The sequence below is a fragment of the Anomaloglossus baeobatrachus genome, chromosome 3 (genome assembly GCF_048569485.1).
Source record: "Anomaloglossus baeobatrachus isolate aAnoBae1 chromosome 3, aAnoBae1.hap1, whole genome shotgun sequence".
Classification (NCBI taxonomy): domain Eukaryota; kingdom Metazoa; phylum Chordata; class Amphibia; order Anura; family Aromobatidae; genus Anomaloglossus; species Anomaloglossus baeobatrachus.
The window spans coordinates 228,705,045-228,725,783 of NC_134355.1; the positions used below are offsets into that span (position 1 = coordinate 228,705,045).

A 20,739-nucleotide genomic window follows, 5' to 3' on the forward strand; every position below is an offset into this window, starting at 1 on the left:
AGGTTTCCCCCTTTATCTGCTGGTTTAAAGGTCACTTCTGACCATGTCTTCATTTCTTGGAGAGCCTGTCTCTCCTCATAGGATAAATTAAATGGCCCCTGAGATTTTCTCTTGAACTTCTCAACATCACCTGTAACCATTTTCACAAAAATGTCTATGGCAGGACATGTGGAGAGGGGGGGAAAACTCTTAGATTTGGGATGTAAATGGATTGGTGTTAAATCCAAAGCCCCTCCAGATACTGAGTCCGGAATACTTACATCTTGAGTCTCCTCCCACACTTCACCTTCCTCAGCCAGAGATGTTAAGACTGATAGTGCTTCTTGTTCCTTTTCTGTGAGAACATGTTCTCCTGGAGTAGAACGGTGGAAGAAACGTTTCAAAATTAGTCTCCGAGCAAAGAGATGCACATCTTTAGTAATGGTAAAGACATCCATCGTATTTGAAGGTGCAAAAGACAAACCCCTCTCCAAAACCTGTTGCTGAATAGCAGTTAAGGAACGAGAGGAAAGGTTAATTACCTTTAAACGATCATCTCTTTGAAAACCTTGATGCTGGTAAATCTTAGGTTGATTAGCTGTTTTTCCATTATATTTGCTTCGGAGACTACGTCCTTCCCAGGATTCACTCTCAACAGAAGATGTTTCACCCTCACTCATCGAGGTTACTGAGGAAGCTGAAGCTTGTAATTGTTGTACTCCATGCCTAGGTCCCATCTGTTTTGGGATTTGCCATCTAAATATTTTGTTGGAATTAAAGTCACCCACATCTCTATGGAATTTCCTTCCTTTCATCTGGCTTATATCTCCTTCCCACTTTTCAATGTCCTTGTCCAGCTCACCAAAAAATTTTTTGAGATTGGCCTCATCCATCTGCTGTTCCATCTTTTTCTGTAGTTCATTGATATCTTTATCTAATTGTTCCAATATCATAGTATTTTTTTCCACAATAATTTGCATAAATTTATTTGAACAATCTAAGGCCGCCTCAATCCATCTCTTGGTGAGTGCTTCGTCTTCCAATGGAAAAGTAGGGAAGGTCTGTATCCTTAAACCTCTGGGGACGATTTTTGACTCTAAATAATTCTCCAATGAGATATTCGTCCACCACACCTTCATTTTTTTATGTGTTAAATTTTTATAGGATACAAGACTCTCCTTATTGGCAATCCGAGAATCAATTAAAACCGACGATCCCTGCTTGAAAACATTAGTAGCTTTAGTTCGCCAAGATTGTTCCTTGGCTTTAAAATCCATATTGGATAAACAGGACACCCTTCTGTAATAAAACAGATAACGGAACATATGCGTCACTTGTCCAAAAACCATCGACCTCATACTTAGGAACGATATGGCCATCCTTCTGGAAGAATTGAGGAACAAATAACGATATCTACGGTTCACATGTTGTGATGAAATGGATTGCTACCTCTATCAAGAAATTTCTGATGACAGTATAATATGGACTTTCACCCTTTATTTAAGGACTGTGGGGATGGATCAGGGGTTTTTTATCCAACTAAATGAATGAGCAATTTTGTAATGAGCAACTAGAGATAGGAATTGTAGATATTGGGAACCAATTTGGGCTCCTCCCTGTTCCTTTTAAGTGCCCTTTTTCTTCCCCTCCTCGCCACACCTGATTGGTAGGGTTTCCTTGGGATATTCAGCTTCCTATATGTCATATTGGGTGGTGAGGAAATGGGGGAGGCTTCCCTGGGAACATACTGACGCGGAGACTAGGCCTCACTGTGTTTATTTATATACATTCCCCAGTACGCGGTCCAGTCTGTCTACTCCGGGTGCTCACTCCACTTCTGCGGTATTTTTGCGGCGCCTTCTGTTTGTCCGGTTGCCGTGGTAACTATACCTAGGCCGCCGGCACGCAGCGTGCGCTTCAACCACCGGGGTGTGGATGGGGCCGTGACTTACCCGGGGGATGGGCTGGTCCGCGTCATCAATGGGGAGGAACTAAACATGTGCCTATATTTACATAGAGAGGCGATCTGGGTGCCGCGTCACAAAAGGGGGGGGCGGGCCGAATAAAAGTGATGGACGAGTCCGTGTCATCAAGGGGGATGAACTAAACATACGTCAGCACTCACATAGGAAGGTGATCCGGGTGCCGCGTCACGATGGGGGCGGGCTGGATTACCACATGGGACTCATGGGAGGGTCCCGGTCACCGCGTCACTATGGGGGCGGCCCGGGTACACACGATTACACACAGGGGGAATGAATCTCGGGTGCCGCGTCACTGAGGGGGCGGTACCGGACATACGTCACTACATGGAGATGATTGAGGTTCCGGTTTTCACCACATAAGAAGGCGCTCCTTTCAAAAAACACACACACACGTCCCCTGAAGAAGTGGGAAACGCGCGTCGGGACAGAGGACGGGCACACCATTCACTATCAATTGCCAGGTCAGTGTATCTATCTCTTGCCGGAGTGACTTATACAAACGGAGGAGGGGGGAATCTGGGCTCAGTAATTGCACTGTGGCTCTGTTGGTCGTTTGAACTGTCATGGCATTATATATGTTCCACTGGGATACATGTTAGATGAATATGGGATGGTTAACAGAGCTCAGGCAGAAATGTCTGTAAACCAGGGGCCCTAAGGTATAACAGTGCGATCCTTGGATCCAAACCCCAATCAGACCAATCTATTTATTAGGGCTGAAATTTTATATCGGTAATTCTTCATATAAAAAGATCTTGAGTATTGTATTAATAACTGTGCATTTCCGGCATTATGGGGATTCACTGAGGCAATATGGGTATGTTGCCACGTCTAGTGTGATGATGTAATGCAGATCTCTGCTTGATTACCTGATTGTTTTAGGTCAGTATATATTTTACCTATACTCAGTATATATTTTACCTATACTCAGTATATATTTTACATATACTCAGTATATATATTGAGAGTCTCGACATATCCCTAGGAATGCACAGGTGTCTTGAAGAGATGTATTTTAATGAGTGAGTGGTATCACTGTTGCATGATGTCTAGACCTTTTTAAGATGCAAGTGTTTTTTTTATTTATTTACAATCGACAAACTGCAGAAAGTGAACCCTGACACATAGCAACAACCAACGTTTCGGCTTTTAGACCTTTCTCAAGGTAGTTGCCTGTGAAGGTAAAGACATGGTGAGTACATATAGTGAGTATGTGGTATCTGGTGTATAGAAAATGTATGTATGAGATAAAAATAAACACCATATATGATGAATGAGCACAAGGAAAAAGTCCATTCAATGATGACTACAATAGCAATGGGCACATACATATCACAGAGGTAAAAGGAGTGTTAGACAGCCTCCTTTAGTTGTTAGAAGCATTGTACTAATGCAGATGTATGACTAACAACTAAAGGAGGCTGTCTAACACTCCTTTTACCTCTGTGATATGTATGTGCCATTGCTATTGTAGTAATCATTGAATGGACTTTTTCCTTGTGCTCATTCATCATATATGGTGTTTATTTTTATCTTATACATACATTTTCTATACACCAGATACCGCATACTCACTATATGTACTCACCATATGTCTTTACCTTCACAGGCAACTACCTTGAGAAAGGTCTAAAAGCCGAAACGTTGGTTGTTGCTATGTGTCAGGGATCACTTTCTGCAGTTTGTCGATTTGTAAATAAATAAAAAACACTTGCATCCAAATACCTCTCTCCTTCCTTATTGAGTGCTCGGGTTTTTCTACTTTTTGACTATTACATTACCCGCAAGCACCTAGACTAGTAGCAGTTGCAGCCAGACTTTCTCCATATAGACCTTTTTAAGAGTCTGTGTTAGAATATTGTGTATCCATGATTAAGATGTAGCGACTATTCATTTGTCATTGCTTTGGAAGGAGATGTTATCTTGTTGTATGTGCGAGCCTGTACCGCAAATATTTTAAACTTTGGTAAATAAAGAAGTTTTGTTATGTACTTTTCTGCCTATGTTCCACTGGATTCTATTTTTTGCTATTTGGAGTTCTTCCTTCCCTTTTGCCTGGGAGTTCTGGAGCGGAAGAACGTGACATATCCCCTGGACACAAAGTGGTGAGCTGGACTTTTTATCATTCTGAACAGAAAAAAAAAAAGTTGTGCCAAACTTGCACTGACTGTATTGTCAGAGTAGAGCAACCCTCCCTCATTGAGGAGCTTAGAACTCTAGTGTGTCAGGAGGTCCAAACTTATATGGCGTCCCTCTCTCAGCCCCCTCCCACCATAACCACTGCATCCAAGAAGAGAAAGTTTACCCCCATGGAAGAGTCGGATTCGAATTCCTTAGAAGGTCCATCGTCGCTGTTAGATGAGGTAATGGAGGAAGACGACCTTATATCTTCAGCAGATCCAGTAATAAATATTTCTTCTCAGCAGAAGATATGGACGAACTACTGGGAGCGGTGCGGAACACTATGGGGGTTGAGGAAGAAAGATCAGCCAGGTCAGTGCATGATGAAATATTTGGGGGCTTAAAACCCTGGAGGAAAGTGGGTTTCCCTGTACATGAGGTCATCCGGTACCTATTTCTTCAGGACTGGGACGCCCTGAAAAATGCCTAGCGATCTCTCCGGAATTAAACCGGTTTCTGCTAGACGAGGATCCCGCCAGTTGCTAGGACATTCCTAAGGTGGATATCCAGAGTGGGAAGAGGACGACTTTTCCTTTTGAAGACTTCCCAACTTAAAGATCGTATGGATTGTAAAATGGAAAGCCTTCTCAGGAAATCCTGGGAAACCTCAGCAGTACTGTGAAAGACCAGTGTGGCTTCTACATGCGTAGCCTGGTCATTCAGATGGCTGGGCCAGCTCAAGGAACATCTCACCTGGGGCACCCCACATGAAGACCTCCTGGCTTCCCTTCCTCTTCTACAGAAAGCATTGAGATTTCTGGCAGACGCCTCAGCTGAGTCAGTCCGGGTAGCAGCAAGAGCTGCGGTTCTCTCCAACTCCGCAAGACAGGCCCTCTGGCTCAAACTTTGAAGCGGTGATGCTGCCCCTAAAGTGAAGCTCTGTTCCATTCTCTTTCAAGGGAGAATATCACAGTATCATAGTATCATAGTATCATAGTTGTTAAGGTTGAATGGAGACTCTAAGTCCATCTAGTTCAACCCGTAGCCTAACATGTTAATCCAGAGGAAGGCAAAAAAACCCCAATGTGGCAAACAAGTTCCAATGGGGAAAAAATTTCCTTCCTGACTCCACATCCGGCAATCAGACTAGTTCCCTGGATCAATACCCTGTCATAAAATCTAATATACATAACTGGTTATATTAAATTTTTCAAGAAAGGCGTCCAGTCTCTGCTTAAATGTTAGTAGTGAATCACTCATTACAACATCATGCGGCAGAGAGTTCCATAGTCTCACTGCTCGTACAGTAAAGAATCCTCGTCTGTGATTATGATTAAACCTTCTTTCCTCAAGACGTAGCAGATGCCCCCGTGTTCCAGTCACGGGCCTAGGTGTAAAAAGATCTTTGGAAAGGTCTCTGTACTGTCCCCTCATATCATAGTATCATAGTATCATAGTATCATAGTTTTTAAGGTTGAAGGGAGACTCTAAGTCCATCTAGTTCAACCCGTAGCCTAACATGTTGATCCAGAGGAAGGCAAAAAAACCCCAATGTGGCAAACAAGTTCCAATGGGGAAAAAATTTCCTTCCTGACTCCACATCCGGCAATCAGACCAGTTCCCTGGATCAATACCCTGTCATAAAATCTAATATACATAACTGGTAATATTACATTTTTCAAGAAAGGCATCCAGGCTCTGCTTAAATGTTAGTAGTGAATCACTCATTACAACATCATGCGGCAGAGAGTTCCATAGTCTCACTGCTCGTACAGTAAAGAATCCTCGTCTGTGATTATGATTAAACCTTCTTTCCTCAAGACGTAGCGGATGCCCCCGTGTTCCAGTCGCAGGCCTAGGTGTAAAAAGATCTTTGGAAAGGTCTCTGTATTGTCCCCTCATATATTTATACATTGTGATTAGATCTCCCCTAAGCCTTCGTTTTTCCAGACTAAATAACCCCAAGTTTAATAACCTGTCTTCGTATTGCAGCCCCCCCATTCCTCTAATAATCTTGGTCGCTCTTCTCTGCACCCTCTCCAGTTCAGCTATGTCCTTCTTATATATCGGTGACCAGAATTGTACACAGTATTCTAAGTGCGGTCGCACTAGTGACTTGTACAGAGGTAGAACTATATTTTTTTCATGAACACTTATACCTCTTTTAATACATCCCATTATTTTATTAGCCCTGGCAGCAGCTGCCTGACACTGTCCACTAAAGTGAAGTTTACCATCCACCCATACACCCAAGTCTTTTTCTGTGTCTGTTTTACCCAGTGTTCTACAATTAAGTACATAATCATAAATGTTATTTCCTCTACCCAAGTGCATGACCTTACATTTATCTACATTAAACTTCAATTGCCACTTCTCAGCCCAATCCTCCAATTTACATAAATCTCCCTGTAATATAAAATTATCCTCCTCTGTATTGATTACCCTGCAGAGTTTAGTATCATCTGCAAATATTGAAATTCTACTCCGCATGCCCCCAACAAGGTCATTTATAAATATGTTGAAAAGAAGCGGGCCCAATACTGACCCCTGTGGTACCCCACTATGAACTGAGACCCAGTCCGAGTACGTACCATTAATAACCACCCTTTGTTTCCTATCACTGAGCCAGTTTTTAACCCAGTTACACATATTTTCCCCTATCCCCATTATTCTCATTTTATGTACCAACCTTTTGTGTGGCACCGTATCAAAAGCTTTTGAAAAGTCCATATACACAACATCCACTGCATTTCCCTGGTCCAGGCTTGAACTTACCTCTTCATAGAAGCTGATCAAATTAGTTTGACAGGATCGATCCCTCATAAACCCATGTTGATACTCTGTCATAAGGTTATTTTTCTTGAGATACTCCAGTATAGCATCTCTCAAGAAACCCTCAAGGATTTTACCAACCGTAGAGGTTAAACTTACCGGCCTATAATTTCCCGGCTCAGTTTTTGTCCCCTTTTTGAATATTGGCACCACATTTGCTATGCGCCAGTCCTGCGGTACCGACCCTGTTATTAAGGAATCTGAGAAGATTAAAAATAATGGTCTATCTATCACAGAACTCAATTCCTGTAGTACTCTGGGGTGTATGCCATCCGGGCCCGGAGATTTGTCAACCTTAGTGATTTCGAGGCGGCGGCGTACTTCCTGCTGGGTTAAGCAGGTAATATTCAAGGGTGAATTTATGGCATCACTGGTCATGTCATCTGCCATGGCATTTTCTTGTATAAAAACCGTAGAAAAAAAGTCATTCAGCAGGTTGGCTTTACCCTCATCTCCTTCCACCATTTCACCAAGACTATTTTTAAGGGGGCCAACACTATCGCTTTTCAGTTTTTTACTGTTTATGTAGTTAAAGAATATTTTAGGATTATTTTTACTTTCTCTCGCAATGAGTCTCTCTGTCTCAAACTTAGCTAACTTAATTTGCTTTTTACATATTTTATTTAATTTTCTATAATTATATAATGCCTCATCACTACCTACCCTCTTTAATTCTTTTAAGGCTTTCTGTTTTTCTTTTATTGCTTCCCTTACAGCTCTATTTAGCCATAGGGGTTTCCTCCTATTTCTAGCATGTTTGTTCCCATAGGGTATATTTTCTGCACAAGCCCTATTCAGGATGCTCATAAAAGTCTCCCATTTGCTTTGTGTACTTTTATTACTTAGTACATCATCCCAGTTTATTGCACTAAGATCATCTCTCAACCGTTTAAAATTTGCTTTCCTGAAGTTTAGTGTCCTTGTAGCCCCTCTACTATACATCTTACTAAAGAATACATGAAAACTTATTATTTTGTGATCACTATTCCCCAAGTAACCCCCAACTTGTATATTTGATATGCGGTCTGGCCTATTGGTTAGTACAAGGTCTAGTAGTGCTCCCCCTCTTGTGGGGTCCTGTACCATTTGTGAAAGGTAATTATCTTTCATTGTTATCAAAAATCTATTTCCTTTGCTGGAACTGCAAGTTTCTGTTCCCCAATTTATATCAGGATAGTTAAAGTCCCCCATAATAATTACCTCTCCGAGACTCGCTGCTTTATCAATTTGCTTTATGAGGAGATTCTCTACCTCTTCCATAATATTCGGCGTCTTATAACACACCCCTATCAGTATTTTATTATTCATTCTCCCCCCCCTTATCTCCACCCATAGGGACTCTACATTCTCAGTACCCTCACATATGTTGTCACGCAGGATGGGTTTTAAGGATGATTTTACATATAGACACACACCTCCCCCTCGCTTATTTGTACGGTCATTCCTGAATAGGCTATAACCCTGTAAATTAATAGCCCAGTCATAGCTCTCATCCAGCCATGTCTCTGATATCCCCACTATATCATAATTTTCTTCCAACAATATTAATTCTAATTCCTCCACCTTATTTGTGAGGCTTCGGGCATTAGTGTACATGCACGTTACGTATGACTCTGTACCTATATTCCTGCTTACTGTATTGACTGTCCTAACCCTTCTCCCCGTACCACCCCCAATTTCATTACTTGTGCCTTGGTCACTATCTGCACTACATTCCCCTTCTATAAAGTGAATACCCTCGCCCCCCATTCCTAGTTTAAACACTCCTCCAACCTTCTAGCCATTTTCTGCCCCAGCAGAGCTGCACCCTCCCCATTAAGATGCAGCCCATCCCTAGCATAGAATCTGTAGCCAACTGAAAAGTCGGCCCAATTCTCCAGGAACCCAAAACCCTCTTTCCTACACCAATTCTTGAGCCACCTGTTAACCTCCCTGATCTCTCTTTGCCTCTCTGGTGTGGCTCGTGGCACAGGTAGTATTTCCGAAAATACCACCTTTGAGGTCCATGCTTTAAGCTTACAACCTAATTCCCTGAAATCATCTTTAAGGACCTTCCACCTACCTCTAACTTTGTCATTTGTGCCAATATGTACAATGACCGCTGGGTCCTCCCCAGCCCCTCCCAGTAATCTGTCAACCCGATCAGCGATGTGCCGAACTCGAGCGCCAGGAAGACAACACACTGTTCGGCGATCCCTGTCTTTGTGACAGATTGCCCTATCTGTCCCCCTAATAATTGAGTCCCCCACTACCAGTACCTGTCTTGCCTGCCCTGCACTCCTATTCCCCCCCTTACTGGAGCAGACACTCCTCTGGCGTTCAGAGGTCATGCCTTGCTGCAGCAATGCTACCCCTGTAATGACATCCCCCTCATCTGCCAAGTTTGCAAACCTATTGGGGTGTGTCAGTTCAGGACTAGCCTCCCTAGCACTTTTCCCTTTACCCCCCTTTCTAACTGTCACCCAGCTACCTACCTCACCGTCCTGCCGCTCCCTACTACGATCCTCCCCCACATCTGACCCAGCAAGCTGCTGCTCAGTGAGCAGCACACTCCTTTCCATATTGCTAATGCATCTCAGAGTTGCCAGCTGCTCATTTAGATCCAGTATCTGGGCTTCCAAACGTGCAACTTGCGCACATCTCGAACAACAGTATGCACCCTCGAACGGCTTTTCAAGGACTGCATACATGAGACAAGATGTACACTGGATCGCATTAGCAATAGTGGAGCACATTTTCTAATGGGGATAGCACTAAACAAATGTTAAGTAATTAAACAACTAAATACAAACAATTCTACTCACACTTACTTTTGCTCACACTTTGCTCACTTACGCTCACAATGAAGAAGACAGGCTAAAATTCCTCGCAAGACTCCTTCCCTGGCTTTCAGAAGTCTTCCTTCCGGCTGTAATGGCCAAAACCCGGTTCTCCTTGAGCTCGCGGTGACTCTTCACTTATCCCAGAAGGCACTGGGAATATGCAAATTATCCTCGCAAGACTCCTTCCCTGGCTTTCAGAAGTCTTCCTTCCGGCTGTAACGGCCAAAACCCGGTTCTCCTTGAGCTCGCGGTGACTCTTCACTTATCCCAGAAGGCACTGGGAATATGCAAATTATCCTCGCAAGACTCCTTCCCTGGCTTCATATGTTTATGATCTAGATCTGGATGAGCTACTTAAATAAGCAACAGACAAAAAGAAGCTGTTACCTGAACAGAGGCCGAAGAGGTGTTTGTTTTGTGTTTTGTTGTTTTTTTTTTTTTTTTGTCCCCCCTCAGACCCAACTCTTGCAGTACAAAGGAAAGTGTAAATTTTGCCGGTGGAGCTACCCAAAAGGGGGCAAGAGTAGAACAGCTTTATGTCCTAGAGATCTGAAGATCGAAATCGATGTCAGGAGAAACAATGACGCCATCAGAGTAGGGGGGGGTCATCTGAGTTTTTTTTTTTTCCACCAATGGCAGGGAATTTAAGCAACCCAGTGTGTCATAAATACATTCAGGGATGGACTAAACATCGAGTTTACCTCCCTCCCCCCACAATACCTAAGGGTCACCCTCTTCCAAGGGGTCAAAAGACCCTCTTATGCTATGGCTCAAAGACCTCCAAAGATTAGGGGTAATATCTCTTGTCCCAGAAGAAGTGTGGTCAGGGTCACTATTCTCATTTGTTTTTTTAAAAAAAAAAAAAAAAACTGTACCCACACAATGATTAAATATGAAACCCCTGAATCGATACATAGTCTATTGAAGATTCAAGATGGAATCTGTCAGATTCACTACCCTTCTTATCGGACACAACTTGGTGATGGCTACAATTGATTTAAATGATGCATATTATTACGTCCTTATCTATCACAGACAAAGTTCCTGTGGTTTGCGGTACTGCATAACGGTCGTCTCCATCACTATCAATCCAATCCACAATCCAACGCCCACCTGTTCGTTATCTTCTCGGCTCCTCGGGTATTCACCAAGTTAATAGGGGCGGTAGTGGCTTTTCTATGGAAACAAAACACATGTATCATTAACTACCTCGACGACTTCCTGGTCATAAACCCCTCAGCCCAAATACTCCAACATGTGCAGACAACCCTCAAGGTCCTGGGAAAGTTGGGGTGGGTAGTAAACCCTCAAAAATCTGTTTGAAATCCCTCCACGAGAAAAGTCTTCCTAAGAGTTTTGCTAAACTCCAACAAGCAGACTTCCTTTCTGCCCACAGACAAACAGATGGGGATCAGAGCAAAAATTGCTGGCCTGTGCAGTCAAAGATCGGTGACCCTACGGTCTGCAATGTCTGTGTTGAGCTCCATGACATCGTGTATTTATAACGCTCGCAGCAGCACGGCGAGCGTGGATGTGTGAACCCACTAGACCTCAGCGGAGCTGCGGTAGCTGACCACAAGTAGAAAACTGGAGAGCGTAGATTGTGATGATGAGCAATAGACTAGGTTAATTGATCCTTAAACAGGAAAAGAGTGCGAAGGTGACCGGTAAAGGCTCCACCCGACTCCCCTGGAGGAGCAACCGGGAGCAAACCCCTATACAGGGGCTGTCCGGCCCAACCCCAGGGGGCCTAAATTCCTGATCTCAAAGACAGTGCTCTTTCCCTGTGACGCAGTGAGTCATAACCAAAGTTTCTGGTTAGTGTACCCAGACATTGGCACAGCACAACATGCGAAGACACAGCAAACGTGAAGGAAGTGGAAGTGGCTCCTCTGGGTGCGGCACCGCTGTTACAACAAGGCTCTGTGGACGTGGAACTGAAGGTGGAGTGTGAGACCAGGAAGGAGGCACTGCTTGCTGGTCCTTTTGGCAACACAGAAGCAGCAGTTCCGGAGGCTCAGCAAACAAGAATAAATCTATGGATAGGGAATTACATACTAGTAAGACGCACAGGAAGAGGTATGCAGCGCAACCCCCTACACCAGGGGTGGGGAACCTTTTTTCTGCCGGGGGCCATTTGGAAATTTTTACCAACCTTCGGGGGCCGCACAAAATTATCAACTTGAAAATTACCCTAATATATTTGGTCAAACAATTAACTCACTGTGGCGGCTGGAGCTTGTACTCTTTGGTGCAGCTGTAAAATTAGGCGATATTGATCTTTTTGCTTTACACAACTGCTTTTCCAGGTTTGAGTTGGCTGGGACTGCTGTATATACATCACAGGGGAGGGTTGGGAGGAATATAGATCATTGGGGGTTACATCACTGGGGGATACATACATCATTGATGGGGAGCACAAACATAGCTGGGGGGCATAAACATTGCTGGGGAGGGCTGGGAGGAATATACATCACTAGTGAAGCAGCAGGGCATAGACGTCACTGGGGGTACATACATCACTGGGCGGCACAGACTTCACTGGGGCTATATACACATCACTGAGTTACACAGACAAAGCTGGGGGGCACAAACATTGCTGGGGTTATATAAATAGCCGGGGGCAAATAGCCCTGGGGGATGCCGGAGGGACACAAGAGAGCCCTGGGGGAACAGAGAATGATGGGAGAGGCTGGAGGCACAGACAAATCAGGGGGACGCTGGGGACACAGATGGCACAGAGAAGAATGGGAGAGGCTGAAGGCACAGACAGAACTGGGAGAGGCGCGGGGCACAGAGATCACTGGGGAGACTGGGGGGTCACAGATCACTGGGGAGACGGGGGCACAGATCACTAGGGGTGCATAGATCACACGGGAGACTGGGGGGGCACAGAACACTAGGGGGGGGACAGATCACTGGGGAGACTGGGGGCACAGATCACTGGGGAGACTGGGGGAGGCACAGAAAACTGGGGAGACTGGGGGGGGCACAGAAAACTGGGGGGGCACAGATCACTGGGGAGACTTGGGGGCACAGATCACTGGGGAAACTTGGGGGCACAGATCACTGGGGAGACTGGAGGGAGGCACAGAACACTGGGGGCACAGATCACTGGGGAGACTGGGGGGACACAGAACACTGGGGAGAAAGAGGGCCACAGAGCGCTGGAGGTACAGAGCGCTGGGGGCACAGGCAGACTCGGATGAGCTTGGAGGTAGTTAGAGAACTGGGGGAGGCTGGGATCACAGAGCGCTGGAGGTGGTTGAGGGCTCTGACGCCGGGCACAGAGAGGAGCAGCCGCCTTCGCCGCAGGGCACAGGGAGCCGCCGCCGGGCACAGGTAGCCGCGGGCACAGGGAGCCGCCGTCGCAACCGCCGGGAACAGGGAGCCACCGGGCACAGAGAGGAGCAGCCGCCGCCGGGCACAGGGCGCCGCGGGCACAGGGCGCCGCCGTCGTAACCGCCGGGAACAGGGAGCCACCGCCGGGAACAGGGAGCCACTGGGCACAGAGAGGAGTAGCCACCGCCGGGCACAGGGAGCCGCCGCCGCAACCGCCGGGAACAGGGAGCTGCCGCCGCAACCGCCGGGAACAGGGAGCCACCGGGCACAGGGAGCCACCGCCGGTCACAGGGAGCCGCCGCCGCAACCGCCGGGCACAGGGAGCTGCCGCCGCAACCGCCGGGCACAGGGAGCTGCCGCCGCAACTGCCGGGCACAGGGAGCTGCCGCAACCGCCGGGCACAGGGAGCCACCGCCGCTGGGAACAGAGCGCTGCCGGCACAGTAAGACCTGGGGGATGATTGGCAGTCAATCCTCTCCTTTTGATTTTAGCGCCCCTCACGCCGACCCCACCTACAAAGTACGTCCTCACGTAGGCAGTGCCAGTGTGGGGACGTAGTCTTTCAGGTATAGGAAATGCAGCGTTCAGCATTGAACGCGCTGTGTGGGGTTTTAAAGGGCCAGTAGCTAGTAAGCTAGCTAGTAAGATGCGGCTGCCGCCCTAGCACTACAGTTCCCGGGAATCAGCCCGGGGGCCGCAGAAAAAGTCGTCGCGGGCCGGAGGTTCCCCACCCCTGCCCTACACTGACAACATACCTAAGGATAGAAAATGTTTCCCAAGCACTTCCCATAAGGGGAAGGTGCTTTACATACACAGAGCTGCTCAGCAATAGGCTAGGAGGGAATTGCACTCAAAACAGCTCTGTACTAACAGGACCTGCGATGATGTCAAAGGGAGGGGAGGAGTCAGATCACATGATCCTTAGTGTATGCAGGGTTCTGCAGTGTTAAGCCCCCGTCACATATAGCAAGATCGCTAGCGAGATCGCTGAAATGTCACAGGTTTTGTGACGTATCAGCAACCTCGCCAGAGATATCAGTGTGTGACAAGCAGCAGCGAGCGGGCCCCTGCTTCGAGGTCGCTGATCGTGACAAAACTATCAGGACCATTTTTTGCTCATTTGTCTCCCGCTGTGCAGCACGCATCGGCTTGTTTGATGGCGGGAGATTAATTAGCGCCGGTTCTGAGTGTGCAGGGAGCAGTCGTTACACTGGTCGCTTGTGGCTGATGGCTGGTCGCTGTGGAGATCTGCCTGATTGACAGCTCAACAGCAACAATGTAGCAACATTCCTGCGTTCCCTGCCTGGTCGAAACGCTGGTGCATCGCTATGTGTAACGGGACCGTAACTGTGGATACAGGAGAGTAGGGCGCACGCGTGGGCTGTGTCAGCTTGCTGTAAATGGTAAGTACAGAACGGACAGAAGCCGTTCCAGCCCTGGTGACGCTGCGTAAACGCCCCCGATCCCCATGGCCAGCGGGAACCGGAGTCTGGAATGGCACAGGACGGAGCATGACAGTATTATATATATATATATATATATATATATATATATATATATATATAGTATGGTCATAGGTAAGTGAATAAAGTGATGCCTTGATATCTGCAATCTGATGTCTTATTTCAGAAAGACAAACATTTTTATTATATACAGTGCCTTGCGAAAGTATTCGGCCCCCTTTTAATTTTTCAACCTTTTACCACATTTCAGGTTTCAAAGATAAAAATTTAAATTTTATGGTGAAGATTCAACAACAAGTGGGACACAATTGTGAAGGTGAACGATATTTATTGCTTATTTTAAATTTTTTTTTTTTTTTTTTTAAAAATAACTGAAAATTGGGGCGTGCAATATTATTTGGCCCCCTTACTTTCAGTGCAGCAAACTCACTCCAGAAGTTCATTGAGGATCTCTGAATGATCCAACGTTGTCCTAAATGACTGATGATGATAAATATAAGCCACCTGTGTGTAATAAAGTCCCCGTATAAATGCACCTGCTCTGTGATAGTTTCAGTGTTCTGTTTAAAGCACAGAGAGCATCATGAAGACCAAGGAACACAACAGGCAGGTCCGTGATACTCTTGTGGAGAATTTTTAAAGCTGGATTTGGTTGCAAAAAGGTTTCCAAAACTTTAAACATCCCAAGAAACACTGTGCAAGCGATCATATTGAAATGGAAGGAGTATCATCCCACTGCATATCTACCAAGACCCGGCTGTCCCTCAAAAATTTCATCTCAAACAAGAAGATTGATCAGAGATGCAGCCAAGAGGCCCATGATCACTCTGGATGAACTGCAGAGATCTACAGCTGAAGTGGGAGAGTCTGTCCATAGGACAACAATCAGTCGTACACTGCACAAATCTGGCCTTTATGGAAGAGTGGCAAGAGGAAAGCCATTTTTCAAAGATATATCCATAAAAAGTGTCATTTAACGTTTGCCACAAGCCACCTGGGAGACACACAAAACATGTGGAAAAAGGTGCTCTGGTCAGATGAAACCAAAATTAAACTTTTTGGGCACAATGCCAAACAATGTTTTGTGTAAAATCAACACAGCTAATCACCCTGAACACACCATCCCCACTGTCAAACATGGTGGTGGCAGCATCATGGTTTGGGCCTGCTTTTCTTCAGCAGGGACAGGGAAGATGGTTAAAATTGATGGGAAGATGGATGGAGCCAAATACAGGACTATTTTTGAAGAAAACCTGTTGGAGTCTGCAAAAAACCTGAGACTGGGACGGAGATTTGTGTTGCAACGAGACAGTGATCCCAAACATGAAGCAAAATCTACAATGGAATGGTTCACAAATAAATGTATCCAGGTGTTAGGCCAAGTCAAAGTCCAGACCTGAATCCAATCGAGAATCTGTGGAAAGAGCTGAAAACTGCTGTTCACAAACGCTCTCATCCAACTTCACTCCGCTCGAGCTGTTTGCAAAGGAAGAATGGGCAACAATTGCAGTCTCTCGATGTGCAAAACTGATAGAGACATATCCCAAGCGTCTTGTGCTGTAATTGCAGCAAAAGGTGGCACTACAAAGTATTAACTTAAAGGAGACCAATAATATTGCACGCCCCACTTTTCAGTTTATTTTTTATAAAAGTTTAAAATAAGCAATACATTTTGTTCCACTTCATAATTGTGTCCCACTTTGTTGATTCTTCACCATTAATTTAATTTTTTTATCTTTATGTTTGAAGCCTGAAATGTGAGAAAAGATTGAAAAATTCAAGGGGGCCGAATACTTTTGCAAGGCACTGTATAAATGAGCTGTTCCAGGCTATGGGCCAGACTCAGATCTTCCTGAGAATTTGCCTCTAGGGCTTATTTTGCACCAGCGTGATGGGTGATATCACTGCAGAGCGGTGTGTGATTCTAACTGACACATCTGCAGGTTCCTTTCAGCTTCCATCTCAGAGAGCAAGTGTTACAATACAGCAAAGCTGTGAGAGCTGCAGCAAATGTGCTTGTAAGAAAACAGTTAATTCCTACTGTTTTGTGGTAGGTACAGATCAGTGTCCGGCCCATTGTCTGGAACTGCTCATTTACCTGTAAGCAAATCATGGATTTCCCTGGAATAAGACATCTAAGCACAGATATCAAGGTATCCGTTTAGTCAGCTTTCTATGACCTACAAGCCCATATAGACTGCTTAGGAGGGTTGATCCTAATGACAGATTTCCTTTAAAAACGGGCATGGTTCAGTCTTGGAAATCACTGCATGGACTCAGGAATAGTTCCAGGAATAATTGTTTGTAAATACAGTTTGCTGTAAACACCACATATGCAAATTTGCTTATTGTAATTTGCATGATTTTTTTTTTTTTGTTTATTCCCCACGGTTTTGTACTTTTTTTTTTTTTTTTTTTAAAGCATTTTGTGTATTTCACATGGGTCTACTGATATTTAAATATTGTATTGGTATCCTTGTTTCCTTCAGGACTGGCTGGCTGGGAAGACAGGCTAACCATCTCTGATCGAGCACACATTGGTAAGATGCTTATCTTGGAAGTTTGTCATAACTTCTGGCACACAAAGAGCTTACAAACACTACAAACCTTGTAGACCGACACAACCCCTCCAATGATTAGCATCTCACTGCCTAGGTACAATGTTTGTTTATAGAGAGGCTAGAGTGGGTGGGGACAGCTTTCTCAGCACTGCTACATTGCTAAATCTATAATCTCAGACTGATTGTGTTAGAATGATTCCACCCAACGGGAGTATGTCTGGGCTTAGTGCTCATAATCGATACTAAATCAATCAAGATGAATTAAAAGTTTCCGTTTTTTTTTTCGTTTTTTTTTATTTGCATTAACATGTCAATCCTTTTGATTTGTATAATTCATGACTTTTCCTTTTAAGGCAGGGGTGGGCAATTAATTTTCCCATGGGGCTGCATGAGAAATTGGGATGGTTTTAGAGGGCCGGACTAATATAATTAACCCGGTTCTACCCAATACTGTATATAGTATATATACTATCCCGTCATAAAGTTAAAGAATGCAAAGATTCAATGAAAATATGGAGGTCAGTGGGGGGCATAGACCTTACTGGGGTCAGTGGGAGCATAGACCTTACTGGGGTCAGTGGGGGGCATAGACATTACTGGGGCCTGTGGGGGGGCATACTTACTGGCCATGGTGGCAAGTGGGGTTTACATACTGACTGTGGTGGCACTGAGAGCACAGGTTGGTAGCACTGCAGCAGCAGAGCCTGAGGGCTCCTCTGACTGCCTTCTGAGTCCCCTGTGTGCCTGCTTCTTCTATTGCAGGCACAGGGGGACCTGAGAAGACACAAGTGCTTCTCTTCCCTCCTGCAGGCACTCTGCACTCTCCCTGCTGCTACTGGTGCACATTACCTCAGTTGCAGAACAGACGTTTTTGAAGTGGTCATTGTGGAGATGAGTCGGTCACGTGAGGATCCTGGGTAGACTGCGCAGGCAAAGAGGGCGTGGTCAGCATCAAGAGAGCAGCAAGAGGGGACCAGGAAGGCAATGTGTGTGTCCAGCATAGAGGGGGCGTGGCTAGCAGCATAATGCCATGGAAGGCATCCAGAGACTGTGATCAGCATCCAGAGGGGCGTGACCGGCAGAGTGGGGGCATGGCCGTTGCTTATCACTGCACTGCGGGATACATAGTTCTTGGCAGTGAGAGTGGGGCTGAGGCATAAAATCGTAAATCAGGCCACGCCTCCAACTCTCAGCTAAGACGGGCGGGCTGGTTACAGACAGCAGGCGGGCCGCCCCTTGCCCAGGTCTGTTTTAAGGTGTTGCATCTTAAATGTTGAGTGTACATTGAGTAAGCATTGTTCACTTTAAGCCTCCAACATCACAATAGTTAGATTTAAGCATTGAACTTGTATACATTACATCTTCTTTACATATTATTATTTTTTTTTTTTTTTTTATATACAGTTTTTGACTTTCACCAAGCCGCTGATGGTATCCAAGAACAGCAAAGACAAGAACAAGCTGGAAAGAAGTATGGACACTAATATTTATATATAATCTCTATCAGTTTTTATACAATACATTGTAATGGGAAGTATAGTCTTGCAATAGCACAACTGTTTTATTTTACAAAGGCAAATCATGTTTTGAGAAATTTACTTTAATTTTATCTGTCAGCTTACTATTGTGTTGTATATCTGTGTTAACAGTTGCTAGTTCATGTTTTGACATCGCTATACTTTTGAATGATGAGTTTTTTTTTTACTGTTCATTGTTTATTTAAAGAGTACTGCTCACAATGGAATGACATTTAACCCCTTAACACTAGATGTAATTTGATAATAAGAAATAGCAAACAGTAATGTCTTTGATGCAGCAGTACTGTAATGCAGTTTCTGGTACAAGGGATTGGCGTTTCAAGTCCCCCAAGGAGACTACAAGGTACAGTGAAGAGTAAGAAAAAAAAAAATTGAAAATATATATAAATTTGTTTGGCTTGCGTGATATTTCTCCATATTTGGAAAAGTCCGACCTATCAAAGTTTAGAAACAACCGGCTCTTGTTGAGAAAAAAGGAAAAAAAAAATACACACATATATACATATACAGTTATTTTGCCTGCCTTAAGTGTCCAAAAATTTTTAATGTCGATCTAAAAGGTTTGTATCCACCCCACCTCCATAATGAATGTTGTAAATTTAAAACAAATTGCACAACTGTGCCTTTTCTTGTGCATAGTTTTTGTTTATTTTTTTTTTTTGTTTTTCAGCAAATCACATGATTACTTATTAGGGCCATTCAAAGTACAACTTGTTTCCCCCCCCCTGTATAGTATACAGTGCTGGCCAAAAGTATTGGCACCCCTTCAATTCTGTCAGATAATACTCAGTTTCCTCTTGAAAATGATTGCAATACAAATTCTTTGGTATTATCTTCATTTATTTTGCTTGCAATGAAAACACAAAAGAGCAAAACAAAAATAAAATTATTGATCATTTCACACAAACTCCAAAAATGGGCCAGAGAAAAGTATTGGCACCCTTAGCCTAATACTTGGTTGCACAACCTTTAGCCAAAATAACTGCGAACAACCGCTTCCGATAACCATCAATGAGTTTCTTACAATGCTCTGCTGGAATTTTAGACCATACTTCTTTGGCAAACTGCTCCAGGTCCCTGAGATTTGAAGGGTGTCTTCTCCAACCTGCCATTTTGAGATCTCTCCACAGGTGTTCTATGGGATTCAGGTCTGGACTCATTGCTGGCCACTTTAGTAGTCTCCAGTGCTTTCTCTCAAACCATTTTTTAGTGCTTTTTGAAGTATGTTTTGGGTCATTGTCCTGCTGGAAGACCCATGACCTCTGAGAGAGACCCAGCTTTCTCACACTGGGCCATGCACACTGTCAAGCAGTCCAGTGCCAAAGGCAGCAAAGCAACCCCAAAACATCAGGGAACCTCCGCCATGTTTGACTGTAGGGACCGTGTTCTTTTCTTTGAATGGCTTTCTTTTTTTTTCTCCTCTAAATGCTATGTTGATGGCTTTTCCCAAAAAGCTCTACTTTTGGCTTATCTGACCAGAGCACATTCTTCCAAAACGTTTTAGGCTTTCTCAGGTAAGTTTTGGCAAACTCCAGCCTGGCTTTTTTATGTCTCTGGGTAAGAAGTGGGGTCTTCCTGGGTATCCTACCATGCAGTCCCTTTTCATTCAGACGCCGACAGATAGTACGGGTTGACACTGTTGTACCCTCGGACTGCAGGGCAGCTTTAACTTGTTTGGATGTTAGTCGAGGTTCTTTATCCACCATCCGCACAATCTTGCGTTGAAATCTCTCGTCAATTTTTCTTTTCCTTCCACATCTAGAGAGGTTAGCCACAATGCCATGGGCTTTAAACTTCTTGATGACACTGCGCACCGTAGACACAGGAACTTTCAGGTCTTTGGAGATGGACTTGTACCCTTGAGATTGCTAATGCTTCCTCACAATTAGGATTCTCAAGTCCTCAGACAGTTCTTTTGGTCTTCTTTCTTTTCTCCATGTTAAATGTGGTACACACCAGGACACAGGACAGAGGTTGAGTCAACTTTAACCCCTTCACCCCCGGCCACTAAAACACCCTAATGACCGGGCCATTTTTTGCAATTCTGACCAGTGCCACTTTGACAGGTTATAACTCTGGAACGCTTCAACGGATCC

General features: G+C 44.7%; 1 protein-coding gene across 1 annotated transcript in view; it reads left to right on the forward strand.

Moving 5' to 3' along the window:
- The window catches only part of LOC142296314 (adenylosuccinate synthetase isozyme 2), a 354,349-nt gene that overhangs the window by 150,170 nt on the left and 183,440 nt on the right, over nucleotides 1-20,739 (forward strand). Inside the window, exons 4-5 of the mRNA XM_075339753.1 lie at nucleotides 17,034-17,084; nucleotides 18,510-18,576. Coding sequence (XP_075195868.1) covers nucleotides 17,034-17,084; nucleotides 18,510-18,576 — 118 coding nt within the window. The remainder of the gene's footprint in view (nucleotides 1-17,033; nucleotides 17,085-18,509; nucleotides 18,577-20,739) is intronic.